At 38.5% G+C, this 19,131-nt stretch overlaps 1 protein-coding gene across 2 annotated transcripts in view; it reads right to left on the bottom strand.

The window, feature by feature from the left end:
- Nucleotides 1-19,131, bottom strand: part of LOC124286011 (D-aspartate oxidase-like) — a 31,191-nt gene that overhangs the window by 8,913 nt on the left and 3,147 nt on the right. For both annotated transcript variants that reach the window (XM_046722331.1, XM_046722332.1), the window contains exons 2-6: nt 18,072-18,277; nt 15,555-15,666; nt 13,936-14,015; nt 12,757-12,822; nt 11,936-11,990 (exon numbers count right to left, since the gene is read on the bottom strand). In XM_046722331.1, coding sequence (XP_046578287.1) covers nt 11,936-11,990; nt 12,757-12,822; nt 13,936-14,015; nt 15,555-15,666; nt 18,072-18,262 — 504 coding nt within the window. In that variant the 5' untranslated portion in view covers nt 18,263-18,277. The remainder of the gene's footprint in view (nt 1-11,935; nt 11,991-12,756; nt 12,823-13,935; nt 14,016-15,554; nt 15,667-18,071; nt 18,278-19,131) is intronic.

Raw genomic sequence — 19,131 nt, 5'->3', positions numbered from 1 at the left:
ATAACACAACATACAGCTTACAATACAAAAATAAAATAAAAATTACATTATGAAATTGAAAATAAATTCAATTATATTGCAAGAGTTGGTCAGTTAGCCCAATAAGGGGCATCCCTGGGCGGAGATCCCTCCGGTTGATTGGATGCCTCATCCTCGTCCTCACATTGGCCATGACGAGAGCAGTGGAGGTGTAGATTCTTTCCAAGTCCAGTGTCGTCGTGTATCCCCTAAGCTTGCTGGACTCCCAGACAAAGAGGACGGAATGCAACTAATTGACGTCATCTTCGTCACTCACGACTGGTGATGTCATGTCTATGGTGAGTGTTGTCGCTACCTTTTTCTTTCGTCTATCTGGCCAATCGATAGATGCAAGTCTGTTTAGGCGTTGTGCAAGTTTCTGAAAATGGCAGGTAATAACGAATTACTAGGTTATTTTGATAAATTTCCCAAACATCAATCAACAAGAAACTGACAATGCCAAGGATGATTTAAAATGAGTAATCCAAAACGAAGTTTGAATAAAAGAGAACTAAATTGAACAATCACACTTTGCACTAGTTTTCTCAAAACTCAAATTATGCAATTCATCACACTTCATTGACCGAATGAAATATCTTTTTTTCTAAAGAGGACACACAATCTATACAAAATTTGCTCTGAAGTTACATGCTTCCCAGTCCAGAGGTAGTAATACGTTATATATATATATATGAACATTAATTGCATTTTCTATATAGTAATAATGATACTAGTAATAGATTTTCATCAAATTGCTATATTCAATCTCTTACAGTTCGTATTGAGCCCATTTCTTGTGTCCCCCGCCATGATGTTGCTGGAATATTGCTAAAAGCGGCGTAAAACCAAACTCAGTCAGTCGTATTGTGGAAGGCACAAGTATATTCACCCAGTAGTAACTGTCTGTTTACACCATTAAGTCTTTGAGGTGTATTTAGAAATGAATAATGCAAGACATAAATGTTTACGGATGTCAACGTCTTTAGTATGTGAAAACACAATGTTTCGGAGTGAATGCTTACACCTGACGAAGGGGTAAGCATTCACTCTGAAACATGTTTTCACATAATAAAGGAGTTGACATCCATAAACCTTGTCTCTACACTATTAATTGGAAATTATTTACTATTTATAATGAAAGTCACTACAGATAGGTCAAAATTACCTTCACATGTTACTGCTGACCATCCTTGATCATTTGTTATACAGTCTCCAGACTCATCATCAGCTTTGCTGAAAAAAATAAACAATAACACGTTACTTTTCTTTGCATTTCCCCATTCATTCATTCGAGTTTTAAAGAAACCCTTAAACCTGCAGCGACATTTATACCAACAAGCAAACTACAGATTTATCACTTTAGGTTACGCAATCAGTAAGTGAACGGCCTGACATAAACATCCTGATGAATGAAGTTTAGTTATCTCATGTGACATAACCTTGGAGTAATTACGGTATTGTAAAATCAAGGGGTCAGTTTGACTGCAATTTCACACAGGTGTGAAGTTAAGATTTATTTGGTCCAATTTGAAATCAAGATTAAGTTACCGGTTATTCAAATCCATTTGCAAATGTAACTTTAGTATGGTTCATTTTGTGAAAATGTATCTAGGGAAGCATAATAATAAAATATTCAAAGTGAAATTATGTCTGTTTCGTAGTACCATAAACACATACCTTCAGTAAGAGAGGGTGATCTTTTCGTCCAGGAGTAGTCGTGACACATGTTTCCTCACAACAGCCTAAATGAATAAAACAAATCTATTAATATATAATCTATTTGCTATATTTTTCAAAATTGTAGTATATTTTTAGATAGACTTATTTTACTTCACCAACCTTAGTACGAGCAAAACAGTTTATTCAGTCATGGGACTTACATATACGTCCGTCGGCAAAATTCTCATAGACTTGCATGCTGTTTTAGTGTAGCTGTGTAATTTTCATTAATTCAGTTTTCCATATTTGGTTGTCAAATTTTGCAGGTTGTTAGGAAATCATCTTGGTCACAGATACATAATTTTCCGCATTGTAGTTACACGAGCAACATATATTAATTAACAACATTGCGTATTCTTTCCCCATAGACCACCATGTAAAAAATTGCCATAACCATGACACGCACTGAATTGAAAATAAAACGGAAATTATGTCTTTGAAGCTGAGATGATTCATGACCCATGTGCAAAATATGAACACTATCAAACGGATATTAAATAAATTCAAGACATATTTCTAGCTGCACCAAATTAACATGTAAGTCGAATAATGCATAGTGACGAATACCTATGGCCGGTGGCTGTAATTCGATAGATTAGCTTGTTTACCAATCCAGATTTCTGTACGTAAAGTAAATAATTCATTAAACGTTATTTGACAACAAAATAAATTGGTCTTACCTGACAGGGTCGGTGGTACTGCGAGTTTTTCGCAGCCATTTCCATCTTTCTTTTCAGGTAGCGAATTCTCTCTTCCAGTGCTTTGAGGGAAACTGAGGCGGCTATGAAAATGGCGTCTCGCAAAGACTCACGGGAAAAACACTTTGTTGTTGTTTTTTAATCTAAATCTAGCATTACAGTTTGACAATATCTTTCCGCGTTATACAACAAAATAAACATACACTATACACCTAAAATGTCAGCTGTGTGTTTTTATAATAATTTAGGTAGTCTCGCGTGGACGTGATCCTGTCGCCATTGTTTTATTTGTTTACATTGCCGACATCTAAGGGGACCGTGAAAGGTGGAAATGAGCAGATTGAATGTGAGTACCCAGAGTGACAACAGTGGGCTGTTATGGGCTTAAGGGTCTTTTCATCGGATTATGGGCACTAATTGCTCCTCCTCAGTGTCAAGCATCAACATGTAGGCCTAGAGATAATTAACAGTGAATAAATCTGAAGACATATTCACGTTACTTTAATAGTCCTGGGTGCCGACCACTAACCGAACTTATCTAAGATCAATCTTAGCAAGTTACGCCAATCGTACAATCGTCTTAGCTAAAAGTTCCACTAACCGTTCCACTAACCGATTTTAGGCCGATTGTAGCCGGTCCCGATCTTACGATCCGATCCAAGCTTAGATCGAGACTCTTTCGTGCGAGAGATAGAGGAATGCGAGGCACGAGTTATCTCCCTTTGCATAGTCTAGCAAATGATGGAAGTAGTTTACGAACCAACTGAGTGAGTGAGTGAGTTTAGATTTACGCCGCACTCAGCAATAGTCCAGCTATATGGCGGCGGTCTGTAAATAATCTATCTAAGATGCATAGCGTTCACTAACATGAGCGTTCATGTTACTGAACGCTATGTATCTTAGCTATCGAGTCTGGACCAGACAATCCAGTGATCAACAGCATGAGCATCGATCTGTGCAGTTGGGAACCGATTACATGTGTCAACCAAGTCAGCGAGCCTGACCACCCGATCCCGTTACTGGCCTCTTACGACAAGCATGGGTTATTGAAGTTCAATATTCTAACCCGGGCCTTCATTGGTATTTTTCCAACCATGTGTAAACGTGGCGAAAAAAGCTAGAGCAAAATATTAGGGTAGTGAACACCTTGGTTTCAGGTGCAAGTGCGTGTGAACGCTGGGTATCAGGCATAATATAATAATAATAAATGCATATTTATAGTGCGCCTATTCCACATCCTGGGGCATGCTCAAAGCGCCATGTACAGATAATTTACACGAGAGTATTTACAGCCGAGATTATAAGTAATAAACTGAGAACAGGTTTTAAGTCTGGACTTTAAAAATGTCAATTGTGTCAGAGCTTTTAATATGTGCCTGAATAACACGCGGCCTGCCTTTAGAATCTCCCACCAAATATGCGCAGTTAAATCAAACATATTTGTATCTTTTTGCTTCAGAACATTGTTCACTTCACGGCTGTCACTATTCTTAACCATGACGTTGCAATATTGTTGTACAAACGTGTTACACCGACTCGCTCGGTTGTGTTCCCATGACGACAGTGGTCAGACTGGCCTGACATTTGTAAGGCTTCAGTGCAGTGTTTGTTTACATCACAGAAACATACAAATTCATTTCATGGGGGATTTTAGGGGACGCTCACGGTGAAATGCTCGCTCTTATTTTTCACATAGAATAGGAAAGCCACCATTTTGGTTTCCCTGCGATTGATTTTAGCTATCCTAAGTTGGTCATGAGCAACTTAGACTTTGAATCTTAACTTTACGATTGACTTGGGTAAGATTGGTTAGTGGAACGGTATGCCGATTGTAACGTCACGCTAAGATTGGGATTTTAGGGGTTTACGATTGGCGTAGGGCTAAGATCGGTTAGTGGAACGGCACCCTGATCGAGCTTCATGAGTCCTACTCGTGAGAACTTGTGTTAGTGACAAATAGGTGATTTTTCAAAACCCTGTAAGGAGTAGGCAATATACGAAAATATTTTTGCTGGACGTAAAACTTCATCATGTAAGTAATTTACCCATTGAGCTCCAAACATGCAAGTGTATTAGACATGCGTATATCATGTTCATTCTTTTCAGTTCTACACCTAGATATACTATTCCCATGTATTATAAGTTAAATTATCTAATTTTGCAGTATATATTGCTAGCTTATATGTAATGTCAGCTCAATATATCCGAGTGAGTGAGTTTAGTATTTTGCATTATATTGCTAGCTTATATGTAATGTCAGCTCAATATATCCGAGTGAGTGAGTTTAGTATTACGCCGCACTCAGCAATATTCCAGCTATATGGCGGTATTTATCCAATTATACCAGTTCATCTATTTTATCATTTTATAACCATTATTACATATACTTTACACTGATAGCTTTGTGTAATAATTTGTGTAATCAATTATTAAACCTCTTAGCCTTACAATGCATTGACACAAGTCACGTATAACATTTCTAAAAGAATCATTGTTTCAATTTACAGATACGTTTTGTGGATCTAGGGACTTGTTGGAGATTGACAAGAGGCTTGGCTTGGTAATCATTTATAGTTACACCCTACCATGCTCCTAATTTCATTAAAGGAAATCTGAAAACAATATTGTTTATTCATCAGCATTTAGTCAAAAACAAAACACTAAATAGATACATAGAATAAATTTCTTTATCTTTGTGAAAAATATAATCACTCAAAATGTAACAGTGCGTGGATTCCAGTGTAATTATAAGTTGATATGTTTTTCAGTTCCAAGAAGAAGACCAGTTTTCTGTCCGCACTGCCAGTCGCTTGTTTCAAGGAAACAAGGAATCCGTCTGGAATGGACGGCAGTTTCTCATCAGGTTAGTCGTCAAAGATACTTCACTTCATAGGTTTCACTTAACGACTTCAGTTTGATCTGTCCCTTTGTTATCCATCATATATCAATAATGAATATATTTAATTATTGTATATCAAATATGTAACTGTAACTGAAAGTGAATAAGTTGTGTTACACATTTTACAGTTTTAAATTAAAGTAAAGGTCACATTAAAAAATAATATTTTTTGTTATTATATTGCTGTGAATGTTTCTTTAGAGGGTTGATAAAACTAAGAAATACCCACGATTTTTCATTCATGGGAAATGTTAGGTTTTGTATGCTTTTCTCAGTTGAGTTGGTCATTTCAATTTGAAATGAATAAGATCACATATATAATAAGGTGTTACATTCAGTGTTTAAACATGATTCGTATCTATTTAAAATATGTATGTACCGTTTTACCTATTCTTAGATTTCAATTGGCGATTTGGTAGTAGATGTTACCTTGAATATGAGTACAGTAACAGTAATAAATATTACCACAATTTGCTTCAGAATACTGGGTTGGCTACTATTTTCTGGTACCAATCAATCAAATAAGTGACATGTCCAATGGAAGATACAATATACATGTATACTACAGATCTTTCCTTTGTGATTATGAAAAAAATCTTTTGGGTACATCTACAAATTAGTCGTTCTAATTTTATAATTTCATTGTGATCAGATATACCACTGTGCATGTTTTTGAATATGTATACATGTGTTACTTTGGCTGTTTTTGTAGTTTTACTAAGCATTGTATGTATTGTATTTGCAGGATGATGCAGAGTCTGTGTGGGACGATGAGCATGGCAACGATGTTGTGCCAGACATCAACCAGGACTCTTCATATTCACCCACAGATCTCAAGTAGAGCATACACCATCTGTTTGCGGTTGTGGACTGGTTCAAGCCTTGTTGTAATCAACTTGGTTATATTTCCCCTTTCTCTGTGTGGCAAAACAAATGTCTCAACTCAGGCTCTGCTTCATATGTACCAGATCAGAGGATTGCTGTCAGCTCAGTATGAGTGCAATAGAAGCTTCATGATTGTCAGCAAGTTGCCAAGTCTTTGCTATGTGAGATTGTTAGTGTGTATATGTTAAGGTACATTGAGGCAGCTTCAAATGTACACTTCATGTATATGGGCCCATGACCTTTCATACAATAAACATTTGAATTTGAATTTAAAATCTGTTTAATAAATACCACAGCAAGTATGTTATGCCTGCACTAGTAGACATCATTTCATCATATGCATAAAATGTTGTAGGGTTTTGACATATTTGTATTTGCATATTCATACAGAAGTTGTGTTCTCCAATGCTGAAGATTCCCTCTTGATGTGGCTTCTCTCTCTCTCACACACACACACACACACACACACACACACACACACACACACACACACACACACACACACACATACACACATACATACATACATTGGGGTTCTGTTGAAATGTGAGCCATTCAAAATAATGAAACAGATGAATCATATCAGTGACTGTGTTACTGTGTTTGTTGTTTTTCGTGTACAATGTAATAAATGGTACATTCACAAGTTATGCAGAATGGTAGTGAGTTACAAAGTCACATCGGCAGCCATATCGTGAAAGTCGTAAATCTAAATTTGTAAATGTGTACATGACATAAAAACAAACTTATATACCCACCTGTCTTCTAAGGACAGTAAAATAACTAGTCTATCACAAATGTACACTAAAAACTGGCATGTAACCATAAACACTTTAACGGTACAGTATAAAAATGGGCTATAGATTGCCAACACCTGAAGGTTGATCAACATACTAGGGACTACGGGAACGTACAGTACTTTTGCTTCCTGCATGGACCCTAGCTGGATTCTGTATATAGAAATTATCTTGCAAATGTAACAGTAAGTAAATATTGTCCCCCAATGGAACAGCAGAAAGCTAAGTTTGCCATTTCATCTAAGCTGAAACCAACAGAAACCTAGCGGAAACCTACATTACCCAGTATTCAATAGGTTTCCGCAATAGCGGAAACTAAGTCATTTTGCTATGAATGTTTCAGCGAACTGAAACTAAACAGAAACGCATAATGATAGTTTCAGTTGTAGAAACTTGACGGAAACCTAGATTTGTTAGTTTCAGTTTTGTAAACTATGCAGAAACTCGCATTGTCTGTTTCCGGATACTGAAACCTAGCGGAAACCTACATTACCCAGTATTAATTAGGTTTCCGCAAGAACGGAAACTAAGTTATTTTTGCTGTGTACTGATGCTGTTACAACTTGAAGCGAGTAATTGTAGAAATTTACCGATGCCGTTACAACATGAAGAGAGTAATTGCAGGAATTTACCGATGCTGTTACAGCTTGAAGTAAGTAATTGTAGTTATTTACCGATGCTGTTACAACTTGAGCGAGTAATTGTAGGTATTTACAGACGCTGTTACAACTTGAAGCGAGTAATTGTAGGTATTTACTGATGCTGTTACAACTTGAAGCGAGTAATTGTAGGAATTTACCGACGCTATGACAACGTAAAGCGAGTAATTGTACGTATTTACCCACACTGTTACAACGTGAAGTAAGTAATTGTAGGTATTTACGGACGCTGTTACAACTTGAAGCGAGTAATTGTAGGAATTTACCGATGCTGTTACAACTTGAAGCGAATAATTGGAGGTATTTACCGACGCTATTACAACTTGAAGCGAGTAATTGTAGGTATTTACCCACACTGTTACAACGTGAAGTAAGTAATTGTAGGTATTTAACGACCCTGTTACAACTTGAAGCAAGTAATTGTAGGTATTTATCGACGCTGTTACAACGTGAAGTAAGTAATTGTAAGTATTTACCGACGCTGTTACAACGTGAAGCTAGTAATTGTAGGAATTTACGGACGCTGTTACAACTTGAAGCGAGTAATTGTAGGAATTTAAACACGCTGTTACAACTTGAAGTGAGTAATTGTAGGTATTTACCGACGCTGTTACTACTTGAAGCGAGTAATTGTAAGAATTTGCCGATGCTGTTACAACTTGATGCGAGTAATTGTAGGAATTTAGTGACGCTGTTTTATATTTCCTGTTTATGTTGATGTGGTGTCCTCCCATTTGTGAGAACTCCCAGTTGTGAGACACATTAATTAATGGTTCAGTGCACACAGGTGGTGCTTCCCCATCCCTACGATGAAAGTGGGAACAGCCCTGTTGTTGAAGTGTACCCGCAGGAGGCATAGTTCATTAATGAGTTAATCAACACAGAAGACATTGTTCGTTGAAGAGCATTTATTGTTTTCAATAGATACTGAAATACTGAAAAAGATTATCGTGAACTGGTGATATATTCTACTTGTTGAAGGCCTGCCATAATGGTGATCGGAAAGAGCAGCCACAGGTTAATAAATACATTTGGATTAATTATAGTTACAACAGTTATTGCTAGATATTTCAAACACCTACATCTGAGAAGGTAAATTAATTTCTCTTTCAAATGATCACGAAGTTACCTACACAAAATGTTTATTTTTTAAAGCCATTTATCTGAGTAGGTTAATTACTTTATCTTTTAGAGTTTCATTAAGTTACCTCCACAAGATTCAGTTAAATAACTAATCCATAATTAGCTGAGGTTAATCCATTCTGTCAGATAGGGGAGTAAGGTGTGTCTTCTTTGCTAATTACCTACTCCACTGTCTCAGAACTGGGAGTCTCACAACTGGGAGTTCTCACAAATGGGAGTAGACCGTTGATGTCATTGTGAATGCACTGGCGGACGCTCACTGATGCGTGTCTATTTGCAGTAGAGTGCAGGTACTTTCCATAAATATTGTAAAATCTTATCTACTTCATCATTACGCCTGTCACTGTCTCTAGGTGTGTATTCGATGCACACATATTCGTATGACTAGACCGTATGTAAAACTGAAGATCCGCATAGTGAATTTTCAAGTGTCCCAGATTAACATACCTACCTTGTCAAATGTGCCAGAGTGTATTTCTGAATTAATTTGCCAACGATGTGATACAGGCAGAAACTCTATATCATTGATTAAGCTGTAGTGTCTGTTGCCAATGTTCTGCTGTTACAGATCAGCGCGCCCCACTTTATGCGTATGCAAATAGATCAGTCAGGGCTTGTCAGGCAGCGAAGACATGATACATATATTATAGTCATAAAACTGTTCACATTATGGAGATAGGACGGTATATTACAGTTTGGTATAACAATTGCCACATTACAGATACAATATGGCGTTTCCATCAGTGAGTGAGTTCTTGAAAAGTTACAACATGACGTGTCAGTCAGTGAAGGCGGCATATTACAGTCATAACACTTGACCTATTACAGTTATACCACAACGTGTCAGTGAAGGCGGCATATTATAGTCATAACACTTGACCTATTACAGTTATACCACAACGTGTCAGTGAAGGCGGCATATTACAGTCATAACACTTGACCTATTACAGTTATACCACAACGTGTCAGTGAAGGCGGCATATTATAGTCATAACACTTGACCTATTACAGTTATACCACAACGTGTCAGTGAAGGTGGCATATTACAGTCATAACACTTGACCTATTACAGTTATACCACAACGTGTCAGTGAAGGCGGCATATTATAGTCATAACACTTGACATATTACAGTCTTAACACTTGTCCTATTACAGTTATACCACAACGTGTCAGTGAAGGCGGCATATTACAGTAATAACACTTGACCTATTACAGTCATAACGCTTAACCTATTACAGTAATAACACAACGTGTCAGTGAAGGCGGCATATTACAGTAATAACACAACGTGTCAGTTAAGGCTGTATGTAACGATCTTAACATGTGTTATATTAAGTTCTAAAACCCGTGTCCTGTTAAAGGTATAACCAAGTGTGGCTGGGCTAGTGAAGAAGGTATTCTAGTTATTATAACACAGCGTGTCAGAGTTACTGAGGTGAAGATTTACAGTTATAACACGACGTGGCAGAGTTACTGAGGTGAAGATTTACAGTTATAACACGACGTGGCAGAGTTACTGAGGTGAAGATTTACAGTTATAATACAGCGTGTCAGAGTTACTAAGGTGCAGATTTACAGTTATAACACAGCGTGTCAGAGTTACTGAGGTGAAGATTTACAGTTATAACACGACGTGGCAGAGCTACTGAGGTGAAGATTTACAGTTATAACACAGCGTGTCTGAGTTACTGAGGTGAAGATTTACAGTTATAACACGACGTGGAAGAGTCATTGAGCAAAATATATTAGTTAAAACACACCGGGACAAAGTAGCTTAGTTGGTTACATTGCAGGTTTAACATACCGTGTCAGAATTAGTGATGATGTTATTCAACAGACTACGATGTGGCAGAGTTAGTGAGATGCTTACATTAAAGTTATATAAGAGCGCGTTAGGGTTAGTGAGGGAGGTTGTCCAGATACAACGCAGGGCGTATTCCACACATATCACAGCGAATGAACGTTAGTAATGCAGTTATATACTCTTAAAACAGTAGGGGAACTTCTTTTTTAATTTACGATTGAAAAAACCTGGGAGAAATACAGAAGTCAATCAATGTTGATATGATAATAATGAATGTTTTGAGAGTGCATCACCACTTGCACTTGCTTTCTTGTTTGTACAGCAATCGCTCTTGAAAGATGATTGGTGTATGACGTGAAATTTGCGTGTGTACCATTTTCATTTTAAAAACAACAACAACCCCCCCAAAAAACAAAAAACAAAACAAAACAACAAAAAACCAAAAAAACCAACAAAAAACCCAAAACAAAACAACAACAAAAACCGACTGGAAACAAACACTTACAATTGCAACTGTGTAATGCATGATGATTGTCAAAATAAAGGGTCGACAGTGATTTATCGACCTTTTTGAAAATCGTCAAAATCAAGAAGCCCATGCACGTGTATGGGGCCACGGCGTTGTGCGCGTGCATCCCACGCGTTGTGTTTATGGGTGGTGATAAAAGGAAATGATGGTGCGTTCAAAAGATGTCTGTCTTTGAAAAGTGTGATAACGCTTATACTTATACCTTTAAAAATTGAAAGGTCAGGTTCCCCTACTTTTTGTGTACCAACACAAACTGCCACAATAAGTGAGGTGGTTATATGACAGATATGGTATAGGGCGCACAACTAAGTGACATTGTATATTGCAGTTTTGACAAGGCGGGTCAAAGTTAGAGCGGACTACATTAAAAGCATACGTAGGTTAAAGACCTGGGTGCCGTTATACAAAAGAACTTTGGCGCTAAGACTACATTAAGTCTGTGTTAAGGTATGGGAGCTACGGTCACCTCAGCGCTAAGTTGCTTTGTACAACAGCGCCCAGGGTTCCGGTCCATAAAGCGTTCGTAACGTTACGACCTGTCGTAACTCTATAGTTTATCATAGGCTTACGAATGTCGTAGCGGTACGAACGTTTTGTGGATCGGGACCCTGTGCCTTTGCTTAATAACAGATGGTGGCGTAAAACCAAGATTAATCCGAAGTAATCTTGGACTTATACCTGTGCCATCCAAGGGACATTACTCAAATATGTTGATACATTTACATCTCCTTTCAAAACAGTTGTCTCCACGATGTTTGGGTAATAAGCTCAAAGTGTCTTACTTCCTGGAGGGACGAAAGCTTTCTTCTCTGTATTCTTCCTCCTCGTTCAACAATTCTGATATAAAACAAAACCAGAGCTTCATAGTGATCATAGCAAAAACAACATCTCACTGAAATATTTTATATTTAAGCATTACAGTAAGTGACAAGTAGACTGAGGGCAGAAGAACGTATACCTGACAATTCCGAGTTTCGAGTGTGCCATTTCAAGGCGAAGGAAAACGTGTGAAATGTTAACCTGAACACACAACGTCAATGCCAGAATATAACCAGTCTCAATTACCCGCGGAATCAGATTCCTTTGGTTAAACACCAAATAGCAGTGAATGGATCACTTAAAACAACTGATAACACCAGGTGTTCGCGAAAAGGGTTAGCATTTAACCGTGTCCCTTTAACTTACCACTCAGCATCAGAATAACCAGGGATAATCTACAACGTTATATAGTCTCCCTGGAATAATTAAACAGCACACGCGTATGCATGAAAAATATATTGGACAACTAACATACTGTCTTCTTTGAGTGGCATTTAGAAGCTGGTATGATGAACAGGAACAAGTTTTTATGGATAGAGAACTTCTTTACTGCAATAGATGCGACACTTCGGCGAAAATGCTAACACGGCTATCAAACGAGCAATACTAGCATCTACAGCAACACGTCGCATCCATGGTAATAAAGAAGTCGCCTGTCCACACTGTTATGGGTCGTATGGAATGTACAGTTGTGAAACCAAATGGCGGGTGCTATATAAGTACTGATCCCTCCCTGCTATAGAATACCGGTCCATGTCTTTGTAACAATATTTTCACTAGTTACCTTGCCGCAAGCCACTTGAGGTACTTCTTCATTTCTGTGATGACAGTAGTATAAACATAGCAATAACTGAAACAGCAATATAAACAGCAATATAAACAGCATAAGTTTTCAAATCAAAATGACAATAACTGAAGTGATAATCATACAAATGGTCGTATATACTATACTCAACAAAAAATGTTAAGGACCACCCAAATAATACTATTATAGTATGACATGGTTCATAATATGAACTATTAAATACTTTAATATTGAAAATTGGGGTTGTCCTTAACTTTATTTGGTTGAGTATATAGTTCTAGAATTCCTGACAAGCACCTATGGGCACGGGTGGCCCAAACGTCAGCGCAATTTGTCGCAGTTTGTACGTTCCTTGGGCATGTTGGAAACCTATTGTGGGTTCGAGTCCTGGTTCACCGTACTCTTGTTGTTTGGTTTGTCAGCGCCATTCCTGTACCCGTTGGTTTCACTTAAGTGGTAAACGTGAGGCCTGTATCACTTCGAGCTTTCCGCAGACATTAAGCTGAGTCGCCGAAATATGACTGAAATGCTGTTTAAAGCGTCGCTAAACTCATCAACTCACTTACACACATGCACCGATAATAATTGTACAGCGCATAATTCTGTGATTGAAAGAGTGAATTGGTTCTACGCTGCCATATTTCAATTATGTAACGAAGTATCAGGTAAATGGGTGAGGTAATGCTTAATTAAGTGAGTGAGTGAGTTTAGTTTTACGCCACACTCATCAATATTCCAGCTATATGGCGGCGGTCTGTACATAATCGAGTCTGGACCAGACAATCTAGTGATCAACAGCATGAGCATCGATCTGCGCAATTGGGAACCGATGACATGTGTCAACCAAGTCAGCGAGCCTGACCACCCGATCCCATTAGTCGCCTCTTACGACAATCATGGGGTACTGAAGATCAATATTCTAACCCGGGCCTTCACGGGTCCTTAATAAAGAGAATTACCACTTTGGTGAAATCCACAATCACGTTGAAAACCTATAGTCATCAGAATCAGAAATGTTATTGGAATCGAACCACGGATTGTAACGGAAATTACAATTTCAACATGTCTTTATACCGTCTGAACAGACAGACATGTTGAAAAGCTCTTGCACTTATTACAGTCTAAAAGCTTATCTCAAGAGCAATTAATCTATTTTACCGTTGCTTGAAGTTTAAGCGCGTCATTTCCTCTTGGGACAGTCGTCTAAAGTGTAACACTATGTCCTCCAGAACACCCCCCTGAAACACACACCACGAACAGGGATGTAACATCCGGGAACTGAACATATGCCAACATGGAAATGAATATAATGTGGGTGTGAATATATAAAGGGTGTGAATGTAATCATGAATGTAAACGTATATATGGATGTTAATATAGAATAGATTTGAATGTAATCATGAATGTAAACGTATATATGGATGTTAATATAGAATAGATTTGAATGTAATCATGAATGTAAACGTATATATGGATGTTAATATAGAATAGATTTGAATGTAATCATGAATGTAAACGTATATATGTATGAGAATGTTAATGTAAAATAATGGAAATATAAACTTGAAACTGAACGTAAAGATGGATTTGAATAGAAACATGGATGTAAATGTAAATACCGATGTAAATGTAAATTCTTTGTGAATATATATGCATAGATGAGAATACAATTATATGAGTGTCAACATAATTATAGATGTGACTACATGATGGATGTGAATGTAAACATTGATGTCAATATAAACATGGATTTGAACATAATAATGGATGTGGAATTGGATGTGAACATAATAATGGATGTGGAATTGGATGTGAACATAATAATGGATGTGGAATTGGATGTGAACATAATAATGGATGTGGAATTGGATGTGAACATAATAATGGATGTGGAATTGGATGTGAACATAATAATGGATGTGGAATTGGATGTGAACATAATAATGGATGTGGAATTGGATGTGAAGTAAAGCATGGACGTGAATGTGTATACACTGGAAGGAATTAATTGAGACAGTTTTATTCGTGAGTGATAAACTATGAAACTATTCTTGAATAAGCTGTTTTTGCTCACATTATAATATACATGAACGGCATCAGGAAATATTATTGGTCCTCAATATGACCAAATATCACACTGTGTTGTGTATTAAATCTGTTTGACAAACAATGAATGTTACTCAATATTCTGATAAAGCCTTATGTGTGATTAGGTAAGATATGTTTAGTTGAGTTATAAGAAGAATATGTGACGAGAATGGTAAAATCCTGTTTGTAACAGTAGATGTCTAACATAGAATGTATATTTACATTTTCGGCATATGTTTAATCTCTGACATACGACGTTTTGTTAGTGTCTACATCAGTATACTTTATTTGACATGTCTACAGCACAACGACAGCTAACACGTAATTCATGGATGTGAACGTAGAAATCCTACAAAACTTCACGACTGCAAATTGTGTATACGAAAACTGCCTGACAAAAGAATAAAACACTGAAAAATTGGATTTGAATTAGAAACGTTATTAAAATGTTTTAATGTGTCTAACTAAACGTTATTGGAAACATTCGCTGAAATACTTCAAACGTAAGGTCTCGAACACAACTTTGATACTGTTATGAAATACATCACCATCGAATCACAATTTCATTTTTAATCATATTTTTCTCTTCATATTTTCCATATTTTTGGAAACTATGAACCGTGGGTGTATACTTTGTTTTACCCGTCAGTTTAGTTATACTTTTGCTACGCTATGTTATCGACCCCCACCTCAGGTGTGTCCTGCAGAAGGTAGCCGGAGACAAAGCCGGTACCCGATTCTGATGACGCCCCTGATGCCGCAAGGGAGAAGAAATGGTCTCTGGAGTCCATTGCCCAGCGTCTATAAACAATACACCAAACCATGTCTACAAACACGACATACGAAACAGTGTCTACAAACACAACACACCAAATAGTGTCTCCAAAGACAACAAACAGGACCAAGTCACGAAACACAAAATACCAAACAGTATTTACAAACACAACAGACAGGACCATGCCAAGGAACTCAACATACGAAACAGTGTCTACAAACACAACACACATGACCACGTCAATGAACACAACTTACGAAACAGTGTCTACAAACACAACACACATGACCACGTCAATGAACACAACATACAAGTGAGTGAGTGAGTTAGAATTTAACGTCACCTCTGCAATATTTCAGCCATATCACAACATACGAAACAGTGTCTACAAACGCAACACACACAACTAAATTGTGGATATATAACACCAAGCAGTATCTACAAAAAGAATACACTATATCATGTCCACATATACAACTGCTGTCAACAGGGTCAAGTGCAGTATTTGGGTCTCTGCCTTTGATATCGTCACCTTTACATTAGCTAGTACCAGCTAACTTATCGAAATCCGTATGGATACATTTTTTTAGACAATCTGACCCTAAAATGACCTGGACGCGTAAAGTAGGGTCCAAAACTCTGCCCCTGGAGGGACCGAGAAATTTAGATAGTGACGTCGTTTCCTGGTTGCCTCGACTTCATGTTGTTTGTTGGCGGTACATAAATGACGTAACATGTCACGTGCTCAAACATGTCACCTAACTTATATGGACTTGTTACTACAGACATCTTCACGTCGAAGTATTTCATTATTTGTCAGTTTTGTCAGTAAGTTTTGTCTCTAATGTCTAACAGTAGGATTGTGCATGTTGCATGATGATTTGTATGGTGTGTGCAGGGACAAGGGGAGGATTATGGATTAGTGAGAGGGGGGCCGTTTGGGGCGGTTTGCTGTAAGTGTGCGAATTGTGTTATGCATGAGGGACTTAAGGAGTGAGGGATGTGTATGGCGTTGCAAAATATGTAAAGCACAATGATAAAGCTGAAAGGGAAATATCTAGGTTTAGATGAACCGATACAGGTATTTGAAACACTTGACGAGTTCACTTATTTAATTTTTTTTCTGTAAATAGAAATTGCATTCATGAATGAGCTTAGTGTCTTCAAATTTTGAAAAGGGAGGTTTCGCCCTCTTTAACACCCCTCCCCTCCCCAACCTCTGTTGTCCGTGTAACTAAATACATTCACCTAGACATAGGTTCTAGGGTAAAATGGTAAATAAGGCCAAATAAGGAAAAGCGCATGCGTGGAATGTTTTTGATTTCACAAATTTCGTAGAAGCGTAAAAACGTTCGGGGGCGGTGGGGTAGCCTGGTGGTTAAATCATTTGCTCGTCACACTGAAGACCCGGGTTCGATTCCCCTCAAGGGTCCAATGTGTGAATCCCACTTCTTGTGTTTCCCGCCGTGATATTGGTGGTATATTGTTAAAAAGCGGCGTAAACCATACTTAGTCACTCCTACCAGATAGGGAACCCAAGTACTACTGTCTTCCCAAATAAAAAAGATTGTGTGCACGTGCATCATTTTTTATATCAAACCAGACCATGTGTACGTGTGGGCAATAAAGCAGACAGTGTGTACGTGTGGGCAATAAAGCAGACCGTGTGTACGTGTGGGCAATAAAGCAGACAGTGTGTACGTGTGGGCAATAAAGCAGACCGTGTGTACGTGTGGGCAATAAAGCAGACCGTGTGTACGTGTGGGCAATAAAGCAGACCGTGTGTACGACCGTGTGTACGTGTGGGCAATAAAGCAGACCGTGTGTACGTGTGGGCAATAAAGCAGACAGTGTGTACGTGTGGGCAATAAAGCAGACCGTGTGTACGTGTGGGCAATAAAGCAGACCCCGTGTACGTGTGGGCAATAAAGCAGACCCCGTGTGTACGTGTACGTGTGGGCAATAAAGTAGACGACCGTGTGTACGTGTGGGCAATAAAGCAGACCGTGTGTACGTGTGGGCAATAAAGCAGACCCCGTGTACGTGTGGGCAATAAAGCAGACCGTGTGTACGTGTGGGCAATAAAGCAGACCCCGTGTACGTGTGGGCAATAAAGCAGACCCCGTGTACGTGTGGGCAATAAAGCAGACCCCGTGTACGTGTGGGCAATAAAGCAGACCCGTGTAGACTGATAAAGCGAACCCCGTGTACGTGTGGGCAATAAAGTAGACCCCGTGTACGTATATATAACAGTGTACCAACACCGTACATCATATCATGTCTACATACACACAGTACACCACAGTCACCTCCTAAAGTACACCCACAACACCCAGCACAGAGGTGACCCTTCAGGAACACCAATCACACGCACAGAGAGCACACAGCCAGCAGGTAACCAATATCAGTTATGTGGTCATTCTATACGTACTTGAGTGTAGCCTTCGGTACACCATCGATGTGGTTGAGGTTTGGCCGGAAGTGGCCGCCTGCCCCACTGCTGGTTGTCTCTTCTTCAAACTTGTCGGCGATGACGGTAACATCAACCCCTGGGACATTCTCCAGGATGTTGATAGCGGTTGACAGACCAACAACTCCAGCACCTACTACTGCTACCTTCATCGTCAACTACAGCAACTGTGGAAATGATATTTGCTTTTAATATGCGCAAAATGAGCTGAGATGTATCATGTGTTAGTCACACGTGTTGGTGGGAATATGAGTGCCGGTCTAGATTGTGTTGTGACAGCTGACATCATGTGAACTGGGTGATGCCGTGTTGTGATATTCGGCATCGGTAGAATCCAACACCGATGAATTGGTTTGCTGCACAGAGCTTTTACAGTTAGACCTGCGTCATTCTGGGCTTTCCATCAGCATTAAGCTGAGAAATGGTGGAGAAATACAGCCTAATACAGTTAACACCAATCTCATTTACTAACCCGACATTCGAAGTCCGCGTTAGATTAGCTCCAATCCACATAAGAGTGGTGCCCAAAGGAATTCACTCATTTTATAACTTTTATTTCAACATTCATACCATGTTGGCTCGGTGGGGTAACTTTGTGGTAAACGTTTGTCTTTAGGCCACAGGGCCCAGTTCTATTCTGCACATTGACTGAGAAGCCTATTTCATGAGTTCATGTTCATCTTAAGTACATCGCCTATATATTGCTGTAAAACAAGGCGTGAATGACCATAATGTTATTATACGCAATACATGTATTAAGGTTTTGAATAATCCTTGTAATCGCACTACTGTCCCTATTATTTACAGAAACAAAACTCGTAAAATCATCATTGAGGTTTGATCACGTGAGCGAGCATCAGCTATACTTAACAGTGGGAGCAACAAACGTCCCGTGTGGAAAATACGCACTATGTCGGAGTGAGTGAGTGACTTTTACACCGCACTCAGCAGTAATCCAATATCTGAACTCAATCACTCAGACACTCAATTCTAACTCGGATCTTCACAGGACTCATTATGT

The sequence above is a fragment of the Haliotis rubra genome, unplaced genomic scaffold, assembly GCF_003918875.1.
Source record: "Haliotis rubra isolate DU_JTF1 unplaced genomic scaffold, ASM391887v1 Scf372, whole genome shotgun sequence".
NCBI lineage: Eukaryota > Metazoa > Mollusca > Gastropoda > Lepetellida > Haliotidae > Haliotis > Haliotis rubra.
This window is presented reverse-complemented; position numbering and strand designations above follow the sequence as displayed.